Here is a 23,552-nt window from a genome sequence, read left to right on the forward strand (position 1 = left end):
AGACATTTCGACTTTTGAAATAATATCTACTTCATTATCAGAAGAATAGCACCTTTACTTACTGATATTATTATTATGAAAATTATTTTGTATTGAAACATAAGAAGAAATTAACTTTTGAAAGCCATTAAAAGGGCATAAACAAAAAGTATTTTCACTTAGAGGGTCATGGAGGTTAAGGCTCCACAATTTTGTGACAAACAGTGTGCATATTGCAATAGGGATAGCACAGACCACCTTAACTTTCTTGACAAGTACCCACATATCTGAAACTGGGCAGGTTTCAAGCAAGCCTTTGGGGACTGGAACCCTGACCTTCACATTGACAGTTCAATGTCTTAACCACTGAGCCATCGAGGCTCAAAAAGGACATACACGCAAAACAGAAATTTTCCATTTTTTATATTTTAAAGAAATATTGAGGAAAATTTTGATCCAATGATTCAAGAAGACTTAAATTGACTTATAGATCATTCCTTACATCTTAGGCACCCTAATGAATGAACTGCCTCTTAAAATATGTGCAACTAAATTTTTTTATTTTTTTTTTTACATTTTACATTACTTTAAAAAGCGTTTCGAGTATTATCCATAGGAACATATTCAAAAACGGTCTAAAGAAATTAAGAAATTTTTTTTTGTTGCAAGTCTAAAATATTAAACATGTAACTTTTAAAAAATACCTCAATTTTTTGCAGCTCTGAATGGTACATTCTAAATAATGAGTGCTGTTTTTTTTCAAGAGTGCTTTTCCAAACGAAAGATTAATTATTTATTTTAAAGTTCATATTGTAATTTAAAATCGTTTAAAATGTCTTAAAAATTAAGTACTGATGTTTTAATCCTTTTTAGGTACTAATATTAATTTAAGGAGGACCTTGAAAGACATTAAAAATTTGGAGGAGGATATCATTGTGCTAAAGGAAATAAGTGATTTAATTAGCAAACTGAATACACCACACCAGGTTAGAAAAATTGTCTTTTAAAAGAATTTTTTTTTAATTAATGATTTTTCTCACAAAAAGTATTTGCTATATAAATGTATTACCATCCACCTTGTTTTAAAGCTCAGTTATTTGTATATTTCTTGACTTTTTTTCTTAATTATATACATACTTGCCTAGTCTCCTATTTTTTAACGAAGACTCCTGTATTTTACGACTATCTCCTGTTTACCCATATATTCTCAAATTTCTCCGTATTTGCTGAAGAAATTTAAAAAATAGTTTTTTGGCGATAAAATATCCGCTGATGTTGAAAATACTTCTCTTATTCTTCAACGGATGGTGCTATTGCTAGTACTGCAGTATGCTGACTGGTAATAGTTAAAGTAATTAAAAATAATGGTTTAAAAAAATCTTCTTTAGATGAAGATTTATATACATATTTTTTACTTCACTAAATTTAAGTGCGTATGTAATTTCCAGTTTTGAATTTCTCATTTTGACTTGACTAAGCGTACACGGGGCCCTAGGCCAATCATATTTTTTGGACCCTTACATTAATTTTTTTTTCTATATATTTTTTACTTATTCAAATATAAAAGTATTTATATATCTTTTCATTTCAGAAAACAATATTTGAAAAAAAAAGCGTATTTTATTAATATATATTTGAAATTTATTTATTTTTTAAAAATCATTGTTTTTCTTAATTTTTTAAAATTTATTTTCAAAAAATCCAATTTAAGGGGGCCTTTAATCACTGGAGGCCCCAGGCCAAGGCCTAGTCCGGTCTAATGGGTAATCCGGCACTGTGCGTAATATATAAAAGCTTTACTCATAGCCTAAAAAATGTCACAAGTAAAATATCCGTTATTTTATTTCTTCTATGCTGGGAGGAATGTATTGTTCTTTCATTGTTTATGTTCTTTTCATTGAGACTTAAAATGACATCTTCAGAATCTTACTGCGATAGCTCTTGTAGAGTCATTGCCTCCTTTAAGTTTTGGGGCCATTCTTTTCCTTTGATCGCCTTTTTCTTATAGTTGGCAATTGTGAGCTATTTAAGGTCTTCTTAGCTTTGTTCCTTCCATCTAGCTGTAGATCTTTCTCTAGATCTTGACTTCCATCTAATAATCTTATGACATTTCTTTCTGAGTCCTTTCTTAGGATGTGTCCAAACATTGGATTCTTTTTTATTATGTCTGTTTCCTTATATTTATCATAAATTCCTTTATTTGTTCTGCTCTTCTAATGTAATTAAAATTTTAATATGATAATGTAATTAAAATTTTTTGTAAAATTTTCTTCTGCCATATTCTTAAAAGATCAGATTCACTTTTAGTTCAAGTCCATGTCTCAGATCCATTTTACATAATTGGTCTGATTATCACTTTATATGTAAGAATTTTAAGGTAACTTTTTCTAACTTTTATGTACGAAAAGCAATCATTCAAGTCTGGTTCGCAATATAATTTTTCTTTACCTAGGAAAATGTTTTATTTCAGGATCTCAATTTTATGCTAGAAAGTGGGTAACAAAAATTAAATTAAACATTTAAAATGTTTTTTTTAGGAGTTTTATTCCTATTTACAGAATATTCTCTTATATGTTATGAGGTGCGACGAAATAAGTAACCAGACTGTGCATACTCTAGTCATCAGCTTTTAGGGGGAAGGAAAATAGAATGTAGTTGACCTTGATGCTTTTGATTCAGATGGCATGTTATTCCGTCTCTCTTACTAACATATAATTATTATAACTTCCGTCTCTCAAACATGCAGAGTGGTCCGTTTTATTTTGCACACTGTACAAACCGGGGTCCTACTTTCAAAATATTTGAAATTAAACCACCCTAAAACTGGAAGAAGAAAAGGAAAAATACTTCTACGAAAAATGATACTTCAACTTCGCAATGATCAAGTATGAAACAAAAGCATAGTTACTATTGTGGCAATAATATTTATTGGTGTTTAACATTTTAATGGCTATTATTAATTTTTATTTCATATTTTAATTTTAAACAGAAAAAATTAATAAATTTAAATGAATAAATTATCCTTCTCCCCCAATGTATTTTTAAAAACTTTGAAGGTAACAGATTTTATAATCTTTAATAAAATTTAGTTAAAATCGGTGAAAATCGCAGCAATAAATTTTGTAGTTCTTCCTTCTTTTCTTGCTATTCAAATTTTTTATTACTTGTTTGTTTTGGCCAATGCTAAGGTAATTAATGCCTTTTCAAAGAGTATGGGAAAGGAAATTGAGGCGTTGTCGTTGTGTTTCTTGGAATTTTGGACCCTCTGGGAAATAGCTTAACCAGTGTTTTCGTTACAGAAAAAAAATGGGAGAGAATTTCTCACCCTTTCTCAAAAACATGGTGAGATTTCAAAAAGTTAAAAAAACATGAATAGACTTCGAAAAAAAATATTTTTTTTAATTATAATGCATTTTTAACATCTTCTAATTTTTAAAGCATTGAATATTTTTGCTGCATCATCATATGAAAAATGTTCTATATCTACTTTTTCATCAGCTATTCTCATTAGGTTGCTCAAATGCTTATCAGTCAATCTGTTACGATATTTTGTCTTAATTCGATTTCGGGTGCTAAATGACCTTGCAACAGATGCTGAACTATTTGGAATCACTAAGTAAATAGTAAGCATTGTGCACACACTTTCCTATCTTTTACATCTTCCAGCATAGACTTTTCAATTATTTCTGCTATAGAATAGTGAAGTTCGTTGAAGTTATTTCCATGTTCATACTTCGCGCTAGGTCTTCCAGCACAGTTTTCACAGCCTTCAACTTTAACAAATTGCTGTAAATAGTCAATCAGGAAGTTTGATAATTCATTAACAGCTAAAAATAGAGTTGATTTTAAACAACTTATTATAAAGGACTAATTCTTTTTATCAGCATTTCTCGTAGCTACTTTCTTGTCTTTTTGGCAATTTTATGCTTTTAAGCTTGCATATGTTTGTGGGAATTTTTATGCCTTTGTAGAGAAGTGGTTTTGTAAAATGTACTACCGTCTAGGAAAAGAAGAAAAAAAATTCAGAATATCTTATTCCAATTTTTAAGTAAAAATTCCAATTTTTTTAAATCAATAAAAAATTATCTTTAAATGTTTTAAGGCTGTTATATTTATGTTTGTACATCTTCAATTCAAAGTGATATTCAATACAAGTGGATGAAGGGATATGCTTGAGTGCATATCAGAGCAAAAAGAAGAAAGTGATTTCCCTACTGACTATACCTGTATAGGGTAATATTGCTTTGATTTATCTACCTTAAAATAAGAATTATTCAAGTTTGCTTAGAACTAATAAGGAATTTGTTATATTAAAATTAAAGTGAAAGCATTTCTTACTAAATGCCTAGTCATACTATATTTACCCTATTCGATTACTTTTATACTATATTTACCCAATCAGCTCTTTAAATATAAGCTCTTTAAATATATAATTATTAATCAGCTCTTTAAATATATAATATAACAATCAACACACATTTATATTATTTTCACTTCTAAAACACAGTTTCCACTTTATTCTCTTAAACCTTAATTTATCAGGATGTTGTTATTGTTAATTTACGTCGCACTAGAGCTGCACAATGGGCTGTTGGCGACGGTTTGGGAAACATCCCAGAGGATGATCCGAAGACATGCCATCACAATTTTGATCCTCTGCGGAGGGGATGGCACCTCCGCTTCGGTAGCCCGACGACCTGCGCGCGAAGTCGAGCACTTTACGGTAGCACAGTTTAACGAGGACCAATACCGCACACCCTCGGTCCCTACGCAGACTGATCCAAGTGGTCACCCACCCGCACACTGACCGTAGCCAGTGATGCTTGACTTCGGTGATCTGCTGGGAACCGTGTCTTAACGATCAGTCCACTGCGGGACATATCAGGATGTAAGTATGTTATTATGTAAGTATAAAAATTATAGCGGTGGGGGAACTAGCTCTAAACTAATAATCCAGCAAAATATAACAAAATCGCTGAATTACAAAAACGGATCGAGGAAAGAAATATGCAGTTCTCTACTAAAAATTCAGTTAATTTGCAAAATGCGTTCATATTGCTGAAGTTTGAAACAAAAGAAACAAAAAAAAAGTAGAAGTGCAAAATCTATTCAAATCAATGAAGCAAAAAATACAGAAAAAAAAACTAATTTTAGTTTAATAATAATTCAGTTAAAAAGCAAAATATATCCAAAAAACAAAGTACATCCAAATTGCAAAAATGCGAGAAAAAAGATGACTGAAAAAAATAATCAGGTAAGAAAAATAATAAAATAGATAAAAGAAAAGTTTTATATTATTAACTCAGTTTAAACAAAAAATTTTTTTTAAATACTATAATATATATATTCGCCTTATCTGCAGGCGGGTCTTATTTTCGCTTGCAAATGTAATGGTCCGCATAAACTTCCGGAGCAACCGGAACTTATTTCTTTTTTAATGTTTTTACTTAGGCTGATTCAATCATTGTTGATTAATAGGAAAAATCCATTTCTAGGAAAAATACATAAAAGTTAAATAAAGGTTCTTTGAATACATAAAAGTTAAAAAAGAAATAAAGGTTCTTTGGAGTGTGTTTGTTTTTACAGTCTCTAAATAACTCAATATAAAGATCTATACGCAAACATTACCTGGAATTATTACAGAATAAAGCTCTACACTATATTTTTTTTCAACATGGACTGTATTTGCTTCTACTCAGTGATGAAACAAAGGGTCCATGCTATCCCTCTGCTGAAATTTTGAGTTTAAAAAAATATATAATCTGAACAAAACAAACTTTTCTGTATATATTTCTTAAAATTTTTCCAAAAATAATTTTTTATCAAATATATACAGTATTCTTATTCTTTAAATTTCAAGATTTCATCAAGCGTAATTTAAAATAAAATTGATATGTTCCCATAATGTAATGTAAAATTTAAGGTAATATCTGAATAGAGAAACATGACTTGTAACACTAAATAATTCAGATTCGTGTGTGCTATATTTGACATATAAAAAATAAAGTTACTTTAAACCAGAGGGGGCATTTTATGTGGCACACAAACTTAATTTAAATTTTAAAAAAAATGATATTTTGAAGAAATTTTAAATATAAAAGAATTAGTAAAAATTAAAACAATACAGAAATCACATTAGTGTTTGTATCCTTGTAAGTTTTCTCCTTATTATTTGTAATTGTAAAATTATTTCGTTTAAAAAAAAGTAATTAAATGTAATTTTCTATTTATTATTTTCTTGCTCATTTAAATACATAAAAATGATGAGCAAAAAATTGTGATTGGTTAAATGTTAGCCATTGTTTAAATTTCACTAGAAACAGTTCAAGATTTAAAGATAACATCTGTGATATTTGCTAACGTATAGCTTTATTTGATCTAGAAAAAAAAGTTACTGTACGTGTAATAATTCAACGAACAACATTAACACGGTAGCACTTATTGACATGACATAAAATTTATATTAATAATTGCCATGTTCAGGATTTTTTACACTGAAAGTGGTGCACAAGATGCCCCAGTGTTGACATCCCTGCTATAAACAATTAAACTCCCTAAAGAAAAATAAAATAAATGCATTTTAAGAAAATTTAATGAAGTATCTCTTGTTTTTTTTTTTTTTTTTTTTGAGTGCAGGAATTGAAGATATTGCTTTTATTTAAGAAAGAAAAAAAAATATTTTCATTATGAAGCGTAATTTTTTGAAGGAAATAAAATTTCTGTTACAGATTGACAATAAAGCCACATTTTGTACTTCTTTTAATGTCGTATCTAAAAGTTACAAGTTTTAAGCTGTGCATGATTTTAGAATGCCATGAATAAATAGTATATCTGCGAGGTAAATATATCTTAACTTAATATTTAGCTGCTAGAGACCAGTGTCTTTTAAAAACTTAATTGTATTTCTTATTTTAAACTTTAAAATAACTCCAGAAAAAGGATCAGACAACTGAATATTATTTTTTCTGTAATATAGATTTTATAATATTTTTTATTGACAATTTTTTCTTGCCATCATCATTCAACTTGTGATAATAGGAAAAGCTCATTTCAATTTAATGAAACAGATTTTTAAATTTCCAAACAACAAACGTTATCGAGATAAGAGAAAACGCCAACAATGTTTGGAAATCTAATGCAAAACATAATAATAAGAAGGTTATGGCGATGTAGCGGAAGTTCGTACGGACCGGATGAAGTTACTTCCGCTTAACTAGCTGTTTGTTTGTTTATTTAGAAAACCAGGTGAATAGATAAAAATCAAAATTGCAAAAAAAGATGAAAAAAAAACATCCAAATCGCAGAAGGAGAAAAAGGAAGAAGAACGAATCGAATAAAACCGAACTCTTATCTAATAATTCAGTTAAATGCAAATCGCAGGAATACAATGAGAAAAAAAAAATAGTTATAATCTATTAATTCAGTTTAAACGCAAAATACAACAAAATCGCTGAAGTATAAAAACGGAAGAAAAGGGGCGGGGGTGTTTCGAAATTAAATCAGAAATCGATTCACATTTAATATATTTCAATAAGTACAAATACTGGAGAAGGAAATAAAATAAAAACAGTCACACTAAAGTGACGAGCATTTGACCTTGAACTGCATGCAACTTATAACTTTGAATATCAACTGATTAGAATGAACCACCCTTCATAGCCTCAATGGTTGGTGATGTCAGCAAAAGAGAGTTAGAGGGTTGAAGAAAAGTTTTAAGCTTTCATGATAATTTATTTTTTGTACTCCTGATAGAAGGGGGTTTTCTTTCTCATAAATAAATATCTGCATCTAATGTTATCTATTTGCATTTTTAATTTTATATGCATAATTGATATGCAATTTTATTTTAAAATATTTACAGTTAAAATGTAATAAATTTAGTTGTTAACAATAAAAAGAATGAACTTACTGCTTCCAAAATTCTTCTTCTTTCTGAACAGAACATTTAAATCATGCAATTTATCTCCTCTTTTTCTAACCAGTCATACATTTTCTCCTATTTCTCTTGATACTTATCTGTCTTTGATTTTTTATTTGGTAGAAAATATCCGTATTTGTTTCGTTTTGACCGTTTCTTCCGACATTTGTTTAATATTCATTTGTCCGTTACGCAGTTGAAGATGTTGCCTTAACAAGATATTTGCCCATCTTACATTCATGCACAAAAAATTTAAGCGTCTTATATGAAGAAACCTTACCCACAGTGAACACATGGTTGCAGATAAATGTGTTCTGAAAGGGGTTCCGTGGTTTTGGGGGGGGGTGTTTTGCTGTTTGCACCGGTTTGAACAATACTGGTAAATAGAGAAGCTAGATAAGAAGGACCGATGTTGAAAATAATGAAAGATCAAGGAAGAAAAGGGAAATGGATTTTATTCAAAATGGCAGAAGACGAATTTTTTTCCAAAATGCGCGAGATTCGCGCATTTTGAAATTGATTAATAGTGTGCGCAAACCTCTCGCGTCAATCATTTTTTAATGCAAGAAAAAAAATTCGAGACTGTCGCGCTGTAGTGAAAAGACTGGTTTAACTGATCAGATCAAATTATTAAAACATTTTGGTCAAACTTAAATGGGAAAAGCACAATAGTTTACAACTATTGAATTTTCTCACGCATTGTGCCCAGAAGGGACAAGGGAGTATTTCTTTTGAATTCAGTTTGTATGAAATATGTTGGGGTCCCACCATCCTTTTGGTTGCACAGAATCTTCTTTTTCCTAAACTTATAGATGTATTGGCAATGATTATGACTACTGCTCAGCTGAATTTTGTATTTTATTTGAAAACAGCTTTTAAGTTTTTTTCATCTGAAACTTCAGAAATGTGATGGTTGAACTAAATCATCTGAAAGTTGAGCCAAATCAACTGATTTTTGCTAATTTCAAGTTGATTATGTAATGAAAAGTAGTTATGTAACTGCTAATATCTCATGACACTTATAACAATGTATGCATTTTAATATTTTTTGCTGATTCGAAAGATTATTGGTTTTGTTGTCTATACTTTTTTTACTAAAAATTGTTTTCACGTTTCAGCTCTTAAAAGTTGAAATGCACCTCTCAGTGAAACATTTTTGTTTCAGGGAATTTAAATATTGATTGAGTAAAAAACAAAACTCGTTAATAAAGTTTTTTGGGTTGCACTAGTTTAAATGATGTTTTATACTGTTTCAACAGGCTAGGGTTCAGAAAAAATAAAATATATTTTTGGAAACAACAAACTAGTTTCCTGTCATATATTTCATTGATAATAATTAAATTAAGGACTAACAAAACTACTTTTTTAATTTCTTTGCAATAAATTCTGAAGTAAACTGTGTAGACTAAAATGTAGGCTCTTTAAAATGAAATATTTTGCTCATTAAAGTATATTTAAAATTTCTTATAAATTTTGCAAATCAAGTTACTAAGCGAAATCAATACCGCCTTATTAGCATTTCCAAAAAAATAGGAATATTTCATTTTTTCAAGGGGTCCGAAATCCAGTCGCCTCCCCCCTCCAGGGCAAGCACTGTGTTATATAAAATGTTTTTAAATATGAACATTTGTTCATCAAACTCCTTTGTGAATTGTTTTAAAGAAAAAAAACTGGATTTAATATCAATTCTTCTCATTTTAGTAATGCCCCTGTGTGAAAAAATGTCTGGTTCTGAACCTTTAACTAACACTGTAATCAGCTTATTGGTTTGTTCTCCTAATGTATGCTTTATGTAAAAACAATTTTTTAATCTCACTCAAGTAACATTCTTTCTCTATTTCTAACATGATTGTTTTAAGATTTATATTGTTTAGGTGTTGGAGGATGTTGTGAAAGATTTATCAAATGGGATCTCAAAGCATTTGCTTGAAAAACAAAACAATGATCTACCTTTAGTTTGTTTAGAGCTTGCTGTTACTTCTGCGTAAGTAATTTATAAAATTAAAATCTTGCTCTATAAGTATCAAAATGTTTCACTATTAATACACAAATTTAGGAATCATATATAGTAGTAAATTCTGCATTTTATACGTAAGAAAAAAATAATAATAGATACTGATAGACAGGTTCAATGAAAAAGAAATGCAAAATGTGCTTTTTGTTCACACTATTGATAGTTTTTTAATTTTGTTTTTTGTAAATACGTGCAACTTTTTAAAAAATATGTTATTTTATGCACAAAAAGTAATCCTTTAAAAGAAAAACATTTCTTTCAATAAAAGTTATTTTTATATAATGTGTTTATTCTATTAAATTTATTAATTAGCTCTTATAAAAATTATTTATCATGTTCAACCTAATACCACATATTCAATTTAGCTTCTGCAAAATAATGCATTATGTGTCAATCTTTAGCAATAATAAAAGAACCAGGACAAAACCTACATATGAGTGTTTTTGTAGTTATTTCTCTCACTCTGTACCTGCTGCAAAGTGTACTGAAAGGAAAAGATTTTTATTTTATTTTAATGTGATTTTATTATAATTAAAAATAAAAAAAAAATGTTTTGATTAGTAAAATATCAACAAAATAAAAAAATTCTTGTTTTAGAAACGTAACTTGTTCATTAAATGAAAGTTTAAATAAACTTTGATGTAAAAAAATGAATGCAATTTCAATTTAAATAATTACAGTTTTAGCTTAAAATATAGTTACAATTAGCTTGCTGAAATTCTTAGTCATAAAAATTTGTAACTAATATATTTAAATATTTATAAAGATTTTTTCCTTTCAATTAGATTATATTTTTGCCAAGATTTACCTATATACATTTTTATTTATTTGTTAACTTTTAAATTTTTGTACGTCTTTTTAAAACTTTTATTTTAAAATGACCATGTACTTTTTGTAATAACCATACATATTATTAGAAAAAATTATTTTTAGATTTCTTCAATAACATTTATAATAAGAAAATATAAATTACTTCCTTTAAATTTATAAATTAGTATTTTAACTATAATTTTAGAGTAATTGAAGGTTGACACAAAAATAATTTACTAAAAAAACACATATTTCTATTTTTAAGTTTGAAACAACCCAATAGCACTTGTTGTTAGATAACATCAGAAAATCTAATGTTATTTAACATAACTTTCGAATGTTAGAACAATACAAAAAGTTGCTGTTTTATCTGCATTATGAAACATTAGATTCTATACAAATTAATATTAACTAGCATTAACTGTTATGTTATTTTGTAGTGGTTTTGATGCTAGATAATATTAGATTTTATATTTTCTGTTATTATCTTGTGCTATTTTTTATTTTTAGAATAAGCAAGAGAAAAAAATTTATGCTAGAAGAATAATGTGGCGATATAGTTTTACTTAATTTTCTGTATTGTTGTGAAGTAGTCAAATATAGAACAGTAGCTTTATAATGTAATTCTACACATTACTTAATTGTTTTTAGTTTGTTTATCCAAAAATTTATTCAGAAATGCTGAATAAAATTATATTACCGAATTCTGTTACCATCCATTTTCCTCCCAGCTGATTTTTATGAACGAAATTTTCAAATTTAACTGAGAAATAATACTTGATTGTTGTTGTTGTTATTAATTTATGTCGCACTAGAGCTGCACAATGGGCTATTGGCGACGGTCTGGGAAACATCCCTGAGGATGATCCGAAGACATGCCATCACAATTTTGATCCTCTGCGGAGGGGATGGCACCCCCGCTTCGGTAGCCCGACGACCTGCGCGCGAAGTCGAGCACTTTACGGTAGCACAGTTTAACGAGGACCAATACCGCACACCCTCGGTCCCTACGCAGACTGATCCAAGTGGTCACCCACCGTATCATCAAGCATCACTGACCATAGCCAGTGATGCTTGACTTCGGTGATCTGCTGGGAACCGTGTCTTAACGATCAGGCCACTGCGGGACAAATAATACTTGAATAGCTAAATTTGTGATGATTTGTTTTCCTTATACAAAGAGTTTTCTGATAAATTTTACAACTTCTATCATTTTCAAAAGTTAATTTTTAATTTTAATTGTCTTCCTAGATTTTTAGAAATGTGATCCAATTTTATCAAAATCCCAATTTATTTTTTTAGTTCATAAAACATGTTTTATAAAAGTCATAACTCTAGTTATCTCTTATTTTACTCTACTCATTTGTAATTTTACAATTATCATACATTATTTATATTCTGAAATAGTTTAATAAAATCCACAGTATATAGTTCTAAAGTTATATTTTCATTTAATTTGCCTGGGAGAAAAATAAAACTTAAAAGAAGTTATATTTTTCTTACAATCTTAAAATATAACCATCTTTTCCGTACAATCTTGAAATATATGTCATTTATTTCCAAAAAAATAAAAGTGTAGCTGTAGATAAAGATTTATTTAAGATAAAAATAAAATTATTGTTTGATTTCTTTTAAATTGCCATTCTTGGTAATAATTGTCATAATTTGGAATTGTGGTAACGCAACCATTATGGCGATATAAACAATCAAGAAAAAGTTACAACTTAATAGCTGAAAAAGTTTTTCTAGTTTTCTGTTTGTGAGATGAATTTACTTCCTCAAATATTTTCCTGCATTTTATGGCATAAAATTATTATTTTTTTTTATTTCAAATTCCAGAGGTGAATTGACATGTTAAAAGGTAAAAACACAGGAACAAAACAAGAAGGTAAAAAGTCATTTCCTCAGGAGCGCTCTTGCTTCCCAATATCGCTCGGTAGGCGACGTTTCGCGGAGGGCCTTGCAGCGCAGAATGTGGTCGCCATCCAAAACAGCTTGGCTCATGCACAGAGAACACTAAGGATCAGGTGCCAGCCCTAAACGAAACAGGTGCGCGGCTAGGCAGTCATGTCCGGTATATAGTTGAAACTGTGCCACCGCTTCGAGGGGCGGCCAATCTGGTGTTCTGTCAATGGTGTTCTGTCGAAGAGCTCTCCACATTTTGATTTTTACCCTTTCTGATAATTGGTGATGGAAATCCCCATTGATTTTTGATCTAACAATACTTTTTAAAGTTGAAAAGGGGACTGGGCTACTAAGAGTCTGGAGAATTCTTGTGCCTCTTTTTGCCAAAACATCAGCCCTCTCATTTCCTGCAATATCACAGTGCCCGGGAATCCATTGTAGGGGTACAGTTTTACCAAATTGGTGGAGTTTACGTATCGCATCCTGACATTTCAGAACGTCGCAAGTGAAAGGGCAATGCATAGATTCAATCGAGCAAAGCGCCGCCTTCGAGTCTGAAAGGATAACCAATTTTGAAAAAGACTCAATGAAACAAAAAAGCTGTTCGAGAGCAATGGGGATAGCAACAACTTCCCCGTCAAAAGAAGATCTATTGGCACCCACTGGGGCACCAATGGAGAAGAGATTACAAAAGATGCCAGCTCCAGCATTTGGTTGATCCGGAACGAAAGAGCCATCTGTAAAAACTCTCAGCCTGAGCGGTTCCGGGTAACGGATTCCCATTGTCTCCAGCGCAAGAAGGTGGAGAGCAGCGGTAGATGTTTCACTTTTAACAATGTCCTGTTCAAGAGAGAGCCTGACATTAATTTTTTGGTAGTCAAGAGGGCTCACCAGTTCCACCTGACCTTCTAGTTGGGGCAGATCGATCCCAACCAATTGATCTTTGACAGTCTGAATAAATCCATTTTGAGTTTTTAAATTACGAGGAGTAAGTTGATAGTTAGTCCAGAAATTATCCATTTGGGTAAGTTTAAAGTATAGTAAGACAGCCCTTTCCCTAAAGACAACATCCAAAGGTTTAATGCCTGTGAGCAAGGTCATTGCGTCTATAGGTGTAGTTTTTACAGCACCTGTTATTAGTCTNAATGGAGAAGAGATTACAAAAGATGCCAACTCCAGCATTTGGTTGATCCGGAACGAAAGAGCCATCTGTAAAAACTCTCAGCCTGAGCGGTTCCGGGTAACGGATTCCCATTGTCTCCCAGCGCAAGGAGGTGGAGAGCAGCGGTAGACGTTTCACTTTTGACAATGTCCTGTTTAAGAGAGAGCCTGACATTTATTTTTTGGTAGACAAGAGGGCTCTTTTGTTGCTATAAAATTGAATTGGTAAAATAAGATATTTTCAAAAATATTTTGTTTTCTTCCATAAATAATATTTTTATTAATAATATGAATTATCCTTTCCAGAAAAAGTGAACTCAGTCCATAATTAATGAAATAGATGATAATTTAAAAAGTTTAAATTTTAGATAAAATATTATTTAATCTTAAATTACATTAGCCCTTATATTAGTAACTAGGGTTCAAGAGTCTAGCGTAGCAATATTATATTGCATTGATATGATATTAAAAAATATTGTTTTGCTACCCTGGTAGTTATTTGTAATCATTTTATAAATATTCTTTCAAATAAATTTGCTGATGAGGTGGATGAGAAATAAATTTGTACTATTAGGAAATTCATGAGCTTATAATAATTACCCATTAATATTCTGATTCTAAAAGACAATCAAATAATACATATGTAAGGGAGAAGATGTCACCAAATGTCAATGGATGGGAAGCAACCATCATGGAGTTAGTGGAGTGTGCTCCAAATGTAATTATCCATTGTGGATAGAACCACTTAACTGATTTGTTTCCTGTGTTAACTATGTTTTTTATTTGCCCCCAACTTTTGTTGTTCTTTGAAGCCAAGACAGAGGTTAAACTAGTTCTGTTATACAACACACTCACTTCCACCTTTCAGAACAAGTGCTTGTTGAAAATTTGAGCAAAACAGAGACAAATATATATATTTTGCAACATACTCAGTTAACTTACCTGTGAAATTAAAGTAAGCGATCACACATTGTCAATTACTTAAACTTTTAAAAATGTAAAGAATCACTTATCTTCCGAATCACTAATAGACGAATGTAAAGAATCACTTTAGTTCCTGTTCATAATGTCCATGTGATGTCATAATTCTTTACTTAATAATAGTTATTTTTTCAATATTTCAAGTAAGTCTGTGTGGAAAAGAACTATCCAGAACAAAATTTTAACAAAAAAAAATATTTAATTTATTTTCTATTTCAAAAAGAGGAGAAAATCATCCTCTTGTCTAAGGTTAGAATCAATTGAAATTTTTCTCTCCCTAACTCTTTACTTACCGAAATGATTTCAACCATTTCACTGATTAAAATTAATGATTGCAATGAAGCTAGCTTTGTGTCAGGGAGCAAGCCCCATCTAAATACCACTGATGGTAAGTTTCTTGTTGGCTCTTATTTTTTGAGTATTCAGTGCAGTATTGCTTTATTTATAACAATGATATTCATGCAAAAGATATCAAGGAAATATTCAGTTTTTATTTTTAAGAGGAAATAGGACTGCATTTAAAATATTTGGTCTTTTACCTAAATTAGTTGAATCAAAGGGCTTAATAAGAAGCATTAAAATTCTTAAAACATGAACAGCTATAACAGTTTACTGTGATTAATTTATTTTTCTTATAAAAGAAACTAAAGATAACAAAATTATTTTAATTTGTGAAATAAGGGGTTGGATGCCAATATTAATTGAAGCAAGAAAGAGAAACTTCCTTTAATTAGTAAATAATTAAATGGAGCTACGACTTTTTACCTGAAAACTGGGGTAACAAGTCCTTCAGATTTTCTGAATGAGTATTCTTGGCCATGTTTTTTAAATTAATTTTTGTAAACATTTTTAAATTTAAAATGCAAGTAAAAATTATATTCTTAAATGTGATTTATCCATAACACATTAAAACTTTTTAAAAAATACATATTTAACTAAATCAACAATTTTGTAGCCATATTCAACTATATTTTTTGTTTCTGGATACTTATTTCGTAACTATTTCTTTTAGTGAGAGAGCAGAAAATCTAGTAATTCACTTTCCTTCAGCTGAACGCAAAGCCCTGTGGGAAGCAACATTCAATGAAGCAAAGCAGAAACTTGGTATTTTTTCATGTCTCATTTTAATTTATCACCTAATCATCAATCACCTAATCACTCTATTTATCAATTAATCACCTAAAAACTCTTCTTAATTTGAGAATAATTCGGAATTTTAATTTTACTAATGCTTTTAAAATAAATTTCGGTAAATAAATTAAATACTTTTGATTAAAAATGTATTACAGTTTGTTAAACAGCTGTTACTATCATAGGCGTTTGTTTAAATACCATATCAATGCATAGTTGACATATGACAATTATTTATTGAATTTCAGAATTATTTCTTAATTTTATAATAAAGTAGTCAGGGCATGACACTTGTCAGCTCGCCATTGGTGATCAAATATTTGTTATTTAGATCTAATTTTCCGTTTTAAAAAAATTCAAAATTTTACAAGCAGGACCACTGGAAAGAAAAATCTAAAAATTCAAAGTATAACAATATATTATATTTAATTTACACACCTCCGTGCTCTAAGTGCTTACATCCACGTTCAACAATGTGCATATGGTTGTATGTACACATGATTTACATTTTTTAGCAGTACAGCATCATTGGTTTTAACAAAATTTTGAACTCTCTTCTGAAAAAAATCTTGCCCAAGATCTAAATAGCAAATACTTTGAGTTTTATTTGTTATATGTTTTGTGAAACTGAAGCTAGGAGCCTCAGAGTTTCTCAGTTAAATTTTTACCACCCTATAAATTTTGATTATCATAGTTAACATGACTTATTTAAGAAATTTTTTTTTCAAAAAATGACTTAATTATGACTCTTCTACTTATCCACGTTAATATTAAGGGTTGCCATACATCAGCTGTAAGTTTGAGAGCCTGCTATTTCAAGTTTAAAGTATATCACTGATTATTGTCTTTCATGCAGATGTTTAATTTTATGCAGGTGGTAAATAAATCAAATCACTTACCTGCCAACTTTTATAGTCATTGTGGAAAAATTTTCATAGTCGTAGCAACAGTTATTTTACAGTATAAATCTAAATTTTTAAAATTAGAAAAAAATATTGTTTTACCTACCCCAAGAAATCAATAATTTAAACCTTTGTGTATAAGGTCTATAAGTTAAATTTCTAAGTGTTAGCAAAGTAGCTCATTTGTTGTAAAAATTCTTCCTGCTTTATTTATTACTTTACTATCACATATTAAAAAAACCCGTAGCAGAATTGTGATGACACAGTGACATTGCCACAGAATATTCCCGAGTTTTTGCAGAAAGATTTTTCCTTTTGGAAATAGAAAATTTTGCTTTTCTTTTACCGCAGAAATTTTCGAAAGAATTTTATCTTTTCAGAATTGTATTCAAAAGATGCCTTTCTCGCTGTCGGAGTGGGGAAAAAAATGCTCCAGATTTTTCTATTCTCATTTGAGAATAATGAAAAATAAAATATAATGAAGTAAAAAATTTGGTTTTCTTTTCTATAGAAAATTTTGTATTTGTAAAAAATATCACATATTCAATTAAAAAAATAATTTTAGTAGATCCAATTTTTTTATTTATTTATTTAATTTAATTATTATTATTAATATTTTTTTTTTAAATTACGCTTCTATTACTTTAAATTAGTAACAAATACCTTTGTTATTTTTAAATATCTTGCGGAAAGATATTAGTATTAGAGAGGTATGTCCCAGAAAGCCCAAAAAAATTCTGATGCCGGGTTAAAAACTATTCCAACTACCTTACAAGCTAGCTGCTATGAGATTATTTTATTTTGCAACAATTAACACGAAAACATAATAAATTGGTGAAATTAATTACAAATAAACATAATTAAACTTTAGTTTTAAGCTCTGAAACTATAAATTTTACCAATATTATATTTAAAACAGCACTTGAAATACTTTGAGAAATGATGATTTTAAAAATAAAACAATTATGAGGCATTTTTTTCCTGAACTTTTAAGCTATTAAAATCTTTGAATGCTAATTTTAAAATAATCATATTAAGTTTATATTTTCAGCTGCATCTACAGGAAGAAGATTTCCTCCTGAGTTCCTAATTCCTCTGCCAATTCGCAAAACTAGAGCTGGTCTCCAGGTACTTTATTTGGTTTTTTACCTAAAGTTTTAAAAACTAATTTTTTTAATTAATTCTTCTCTGAACTTATCTTCTTTTTTGCTTTCAAATCTGCTTGTATTTATTGCAATTTTTTTATTGATAACACTGATGAAATTTAAATTAAATCTTCTAATTAAAATTTTTTTTTCATTTTAGCATGCATTAAGGACAAATCTTACAATCAACTTTTCTATAATTCGTCTTTTTCTCTCTTTTTTTTTTAACTGCATTTAAAAGTAAGAATTTTTTTTTTTCAAATCTTTCTAAATATATGAACATAATGTCCCTGAATTTTCAGTTTTAATTAAAAGACAAAAATATTCCATTTTTAAGTAGCCACTATTTTTTTTTTATTTTAAATCCTTTTTGTTTTTAAAATAAAGTATAACTAGTAATTTGCTGAATGTATACACGGTGATCAATAAGTTCTCATGCGTTTTCAAATTTTTATTATATTAATATAAAATAAATGATGCTGAAACTTTAAGCATAATTTAAAATAGCATGCATTAGGTATCTTTACAATAAATGCTTTAGCATAAAACCACCTTCTTAACAAGCTTAAGTCTCTTTTCAAATCCATCACATGCGGCACATATGGCTTCCATTGGCACTTCAAATCATACTTCTGAATTTGCTCAGATTGGTGATTTTATAATTACTAAAGTGTGAGATCATATATGACCAAACAAAATAAACAAGCTAGTTTAGATTGCGAGCGCTGAGAGGCTATTTATTCTGCAGCAAAAATTCAGCTAAATATTTACTGCACCATTCTTGAACCACACCTGCAGAATGAGAAGGAGCACCACCTGGAGAGTTGGAAGTAAAACTTTTTCCAAAACCTCAGTTTTAAAATAATGGGCCTTGATTTCTACTCCTTTTTCAATGAAAAGTAACAGAAGTTTGCCTCTTTTTGAAATAGTTCCCTAAATCTTCACAGACGAAGCATTTTTGATACTGCAAAACACAATGCTGGCACTCATAGATCTTATCAATAGAAATAGACCAGTTTTATCATATTGGTGGTTGAGACTTACATGTAAACCAAATAATTTCTCGTCTGAAAAGACAATGCCAGCAAGAATTTCTTCCACCCTCTGCTTCCTTCTTAGCCAACTCTGAAAGTCTGTGAATTTTATTCTTTCTATGAGTTTTTTAATTTGAAGTTCTTTCTCAGAATGTTTAATATTGATTCCCTTGATACTTTGAGCTTTCAGACTAGGTTTTTTTTAGCAGATCTTTTTATATTTCATCATATCCTTTCCCTGGCCCTTTTCAAAGTCTCATTTGTCTGATTAGACTGTGGTCTGTTAGATTTTCTTCTGTCTTCAACTGAGGACATCTCATTATACCTTTTGATAGTTCTGTAAATGAAATCTCCCTTCATCCCTGGGCTTTCAAGTCTCTGAAAAATTTTCCTGGCTGCTCTCCTTAGATGAATTTATTTATCACAATTTCTTTGAATTTATTCCTTCTACTTAGGTAAAGAAAAATTATAAGACGTAATTATATAAAATAAAATTATAAGTCTGTAATTTATGCAATTACATAATATAAAATTATAAGCCTATAACCTTATATTATAAATATAAAATTATAAGCTTGCGATAGCTTATATATACCTTACACTAAATTGTCTTAAAGGAATTGGAACTACTACAGTAAAACTTACATAATTTTTTAACATGCTTCAAAAGTTTTATGCGAAATTTTTTGTTCCGGTGTATGTAAACACACACAAATATATATGTGTATTTTAGTTTACCTGTGCCAGTGCAACTCCATTGGGTATTAATCAACAAGGATTAAGAGATGTTTGGGTGTGCAACAGTGATGGCTATGTAGGACAAGTCTGTGTGCTTAGCTTACTGCCTGAGCCAACGGTTATGTCTTGCAATGGTATCTGTAACACTCGAATTCTCACAATTTCCTCAGCTCCAGCTCTAATGTAAGTCTTTCTAATAAAAAACCTAATTCCATTTTTAATTTAGAGGTGTTCATTATAGAAATTTCAGGAAATTTGTTCTAACTATTGTAATAAAGGTAGTAACAAAGTAGGTGGAATAATAGAATCATATCTATTTATTCTAATATTTAAAGGATAAAAGTATAACTTTTGACATTTATACCTGAAACAACATTGGTTACCCTATGAACTACCATAATTTTTGATAGATTATCTGCATTGGTCCATAATCGATGCCTCTTTAATTTTAGAGGATTAAGAAAATGGTTCACCGTAAATTAATGTTGATATTTTGTAAATGTATAAGTGCAGTTTTTCAGTGATTATATATCAATTATAGCTTTAATTATAAGAAAACAAAATAAATATGTTAATAAATTAGAACAATACTCACAGCATGAATAAAACAAAGATTATTTATCTATGCTTTGCATTATAAGCTATTTCTTTGCCTAACTTCATGGTTGTTTCAGTGTTGCAAAAGAGCAGTTAAAGTCAATGAACAATTCAGTTCTGATCTGCAGGTTGGATGTTTCTCCCTTTCATGTTGCGACATAGATTATTAACATATAATGATTGCTACTAAGTTGCAATATTCAGATCCAGACTTACCCAATGACACAAATACTTGACTTTGTTTTTAGGATAGCTCATTTGCCGATCGGTACATTTGCCTAACAGTTCTTCTGACAGTACATTTTCCAAAGAGTAGAGGGGGTACACTAGGAAAAGTCCTGTTTCTGAGCAATTTTTTAAAATTTTTATAAATTGTAACGTTTTTTTTTATTTGCTATAAAATGTATTTAAAGTTTTCAGAAGTATACTTGGACGTCCAATGGCTGAATGGTAGCACTTCCATGCCACAGGTTGTGGGTTTCATCCTTGGATTGGACAAGTTGACTTAGCCTTTCATCCCTTCAGTGGGTTGATAAAGTGAATACCAAACATGCTTGGGGAGTAAAGAAGGGGGGTTCTGCATTCGGCTGACCACCCAACCGGAAAATCTGCATCTCAGAAACCAAGGTCAAGAAAACTGAGCTGGGCACAGTAGGCCTTTGCCCTTTATGGGCTGTAGTGCCACTGAGTTAAGTTTAGTAGAAGTATACTTGGCAATGTCAAAAAAAAATTGCCTTTGGTGAAGACATTATGACTCTGAAATTTTTGAATTTTATCAGGAGTATTCAAATTTAAAAATTGAACGGGGCTGCTTATATTGCCAGTATGGATGAAAAAGATCTGGAAAAAAATTGGTTTCGTCTAAGTCCTTCACTAGTCAAAAGCGATGAGTGCTAAAACAACGATGGCTTGATTCTATGAAATTAGATTTTTAAGTGATTGGAATAAAAGATTGGCAATCCAGGTCAAAAAATAGTTCAATAGAAGACCTGTCCTATTGTATAAAATTGCAATTTAAATTGAATTATCACAAGTTTTTCTAAATGTAAACTGCTTGTGTGCTTCATTTAGTTATAGGCCCATGATACCCCCTTAATAATTAACACAAATCCCACAGCCAAGGGCGGCGCCAGTAGGGGTCAGGGGGGCAATTGCACCCCTGTCGGGCATGGTCAGCCCCCCCATCAGGAAAATTTTAAAATTTCGTCAGGAAAATAGTCTGGTCACATTTTTTTCTAAATTATGTCCAAAATTAATTTACAAATGCCCAATAAAAATTTTATAGTTGACTTTTTAGTTTTTATTTATTTATTTTTAAGAATTAATAACAAAAATTAGTAAAATATATTGTAAATTCTATGTAATTGTAGTTTCACTGCACCACTACTCATAACTTTGTCCATACATTGTTAAACTAGAGACCGGATGCGATTAGACGTGGGAGAAATTGACGACTTTTCGAAGTCCCTTTTAGAAATCCTTTCCCTCAGACACATCTTCATTTTCTTGGAAACTTATCTTTCAAACTGATATTCTTTCTTCTGGAGAAAGGGGATACCTCTTTGCTGGGAGAATAACTGACAAAAGCCAGAGGGATAGAAAGATCCTCTTCTTTACGAATTATTTTTATGTAATGTACATTACAACAACACGTGTTTACCAATAGTTTATGGGATCACATAAATGCTTTTTGAAATTTTGAAAATGAAAGTATAAGAATAAAAGAATTTTTTTTCATCTTTTTTTTCTTCATACTTTTAAATGAGGAAAATCATTTACTTATTCGGATTCAAGGTTTGTATTTTAATCAACACAATAAATATGCAGTCGGAAAAAAAGAAAAACGGAAACAAAATGTTTTTAATTTATTATTCTTTTAATCATTTTCTTAGTAGTCAAAAGATTGTTGATTGATTCAGAAAAACAATTAAACTGCTCGTATTCAATATCTTAAAATATATAGTAATCAATATAACAGATTCTCATTGACTTATTTTATGTACAGTGCATGAAATGGAAAAAGGGAACACCTTGATTAACTTTTGATTTAATCATATTTTCACGTACAAAGAGTCAATACCATATTTTAAGTTACGAAAATAAACAGAAAAGCGCATTCTGTTCTGGATAAACATACAAGTTTGCCTATAGTTTTAGGTTTTTAATTTTCAAAATGCGGAAACAGCCGCAATCTGGAAGATATGGTCTAAAGTTATGGCAAAGAGAGAGTTGGAAGGTTTGGGTCCTTTAATTTTAACTTTACTCTTCGATTATAGCCCATTATCTCAAAAACTTTTTTAGTGTATTAGAAAATGTTTTCATAAAATTACAAAAAAACATTTTATACACAAATTTTTAAGCAAAAATAATTTTAAATAATTATTTGTTATTTTTTATTAGTTTATTAAATAATAGAAAAATACATTGAATTGTATGTTCTACATGTTTTTACATCCTTTTAATTTCAAAATACAAACTTTCAGAGCAATCGATCAATTAGTTTCGGAGTTATCAAATTTTAAAAAAGTCAGTTTGCTTAAAATTTTATTTATCTCGAATTATTCAACCGATTTCATTCAAATTTTGTATTTCGCAATTTAAAATTACATTCCATAAAATGATGTAAAAATTTTTATATCTTGCAATTTTATTTAATTTTATCCGTCGTTGAACAACCGACCCAATTTTCGGGTTTATCACTACTAATGCTCAACTCTGTAGCTTTGTAACTTTGAACCAATCCAGAAGACAAGGAAACTCTTGAATAAGTACCCCCAGCGGTATTGATTTGTTATGGGAACATGGAGGACTTTGCGACTCCACAAATTTAACGTGCATCAGTCGCCATTTACTACACGGGGATTTCAAAAATCGGGATTCAGAATTTTTCCAACGCATATTATAAATATAAATATAAAAAAAATTAAATATAAAAATTATTAAATATTTTATAACTATTTAAAACTATATTTTTTGCATGGGATTACCTTTGGAAAAACGAATTTTTGCAATTGTATGAAAATTTTTTCGATTCAATCAAAAAGCAAAACGTTCTTGAGGTATGACGAGATTGAGATATTATCATTGAGCTATTATTTCGAAGCTATTACTATGCAATTACTATGAAATTAACAAAAGAGGACAAAATGAAAGACGTTTTTATTTATTTATATCTGATATTAATATTGAAAGTGAACATCATTTCACCTTATTTTCCTCTTTCAATCATAATCCTTA

The 23,552-nt window shown here is 29.7% G+C and overlaps 1 protein-coding gene across 3 annotated transcripts in view; it reads left to right on the forward strand.

The window, feature by feature from the left end:
• The window catches only part of LOC107452153 (rho guanine nucleotide exchange factor 17), a 264,039-nt gene that overhangs the window by 152,353 nt on the left and 88,134 nt on the right, over positions 1-23,552 (forward strand). For all 3 annotated transcript variants that reach the window (XM_071187520.1, XM_071187521.1, XM_071187522.1), the window contains 5 exons: positions 853-965; positions 9,772-9,881; positions 15,781-15,872; positions 17,853-17,929; positions 19,714-19,901. In XM_071187520.1, coding sequence (XP_071043621.1) covers positions 853-965; positions 9,772-9,881; positions 15,781-15,872; positions 17,853-17,929; positions 19,714-19,901 — 580 coding nt within the window. The remainder of the gene's footprint in view (positions 1-852; positions 966-9,771; positions 9,882-15,780; positions 15,873-17,852; positions 17,930-19,713; positions 19,902-23,552) is intronic.

The sequence above is a fragment of the Parasteatoda tepidariorum genome, chromosome X1 (genome assembly GCF_043381705.1).
Source record: "Parasteatoda tepidariorum isolate YZ-2023 chromosome X1, CAS_Ptep_4.0, whole genome shotgun sequence".
Classification (NCBI taxonomy): domain Eukaryota; kingdom Metazoa; phylum Arthropoda; class Arachnida; order Araneae; family Theridiidae; genus Parasteatoda; species Parasteatoda tepidariorum.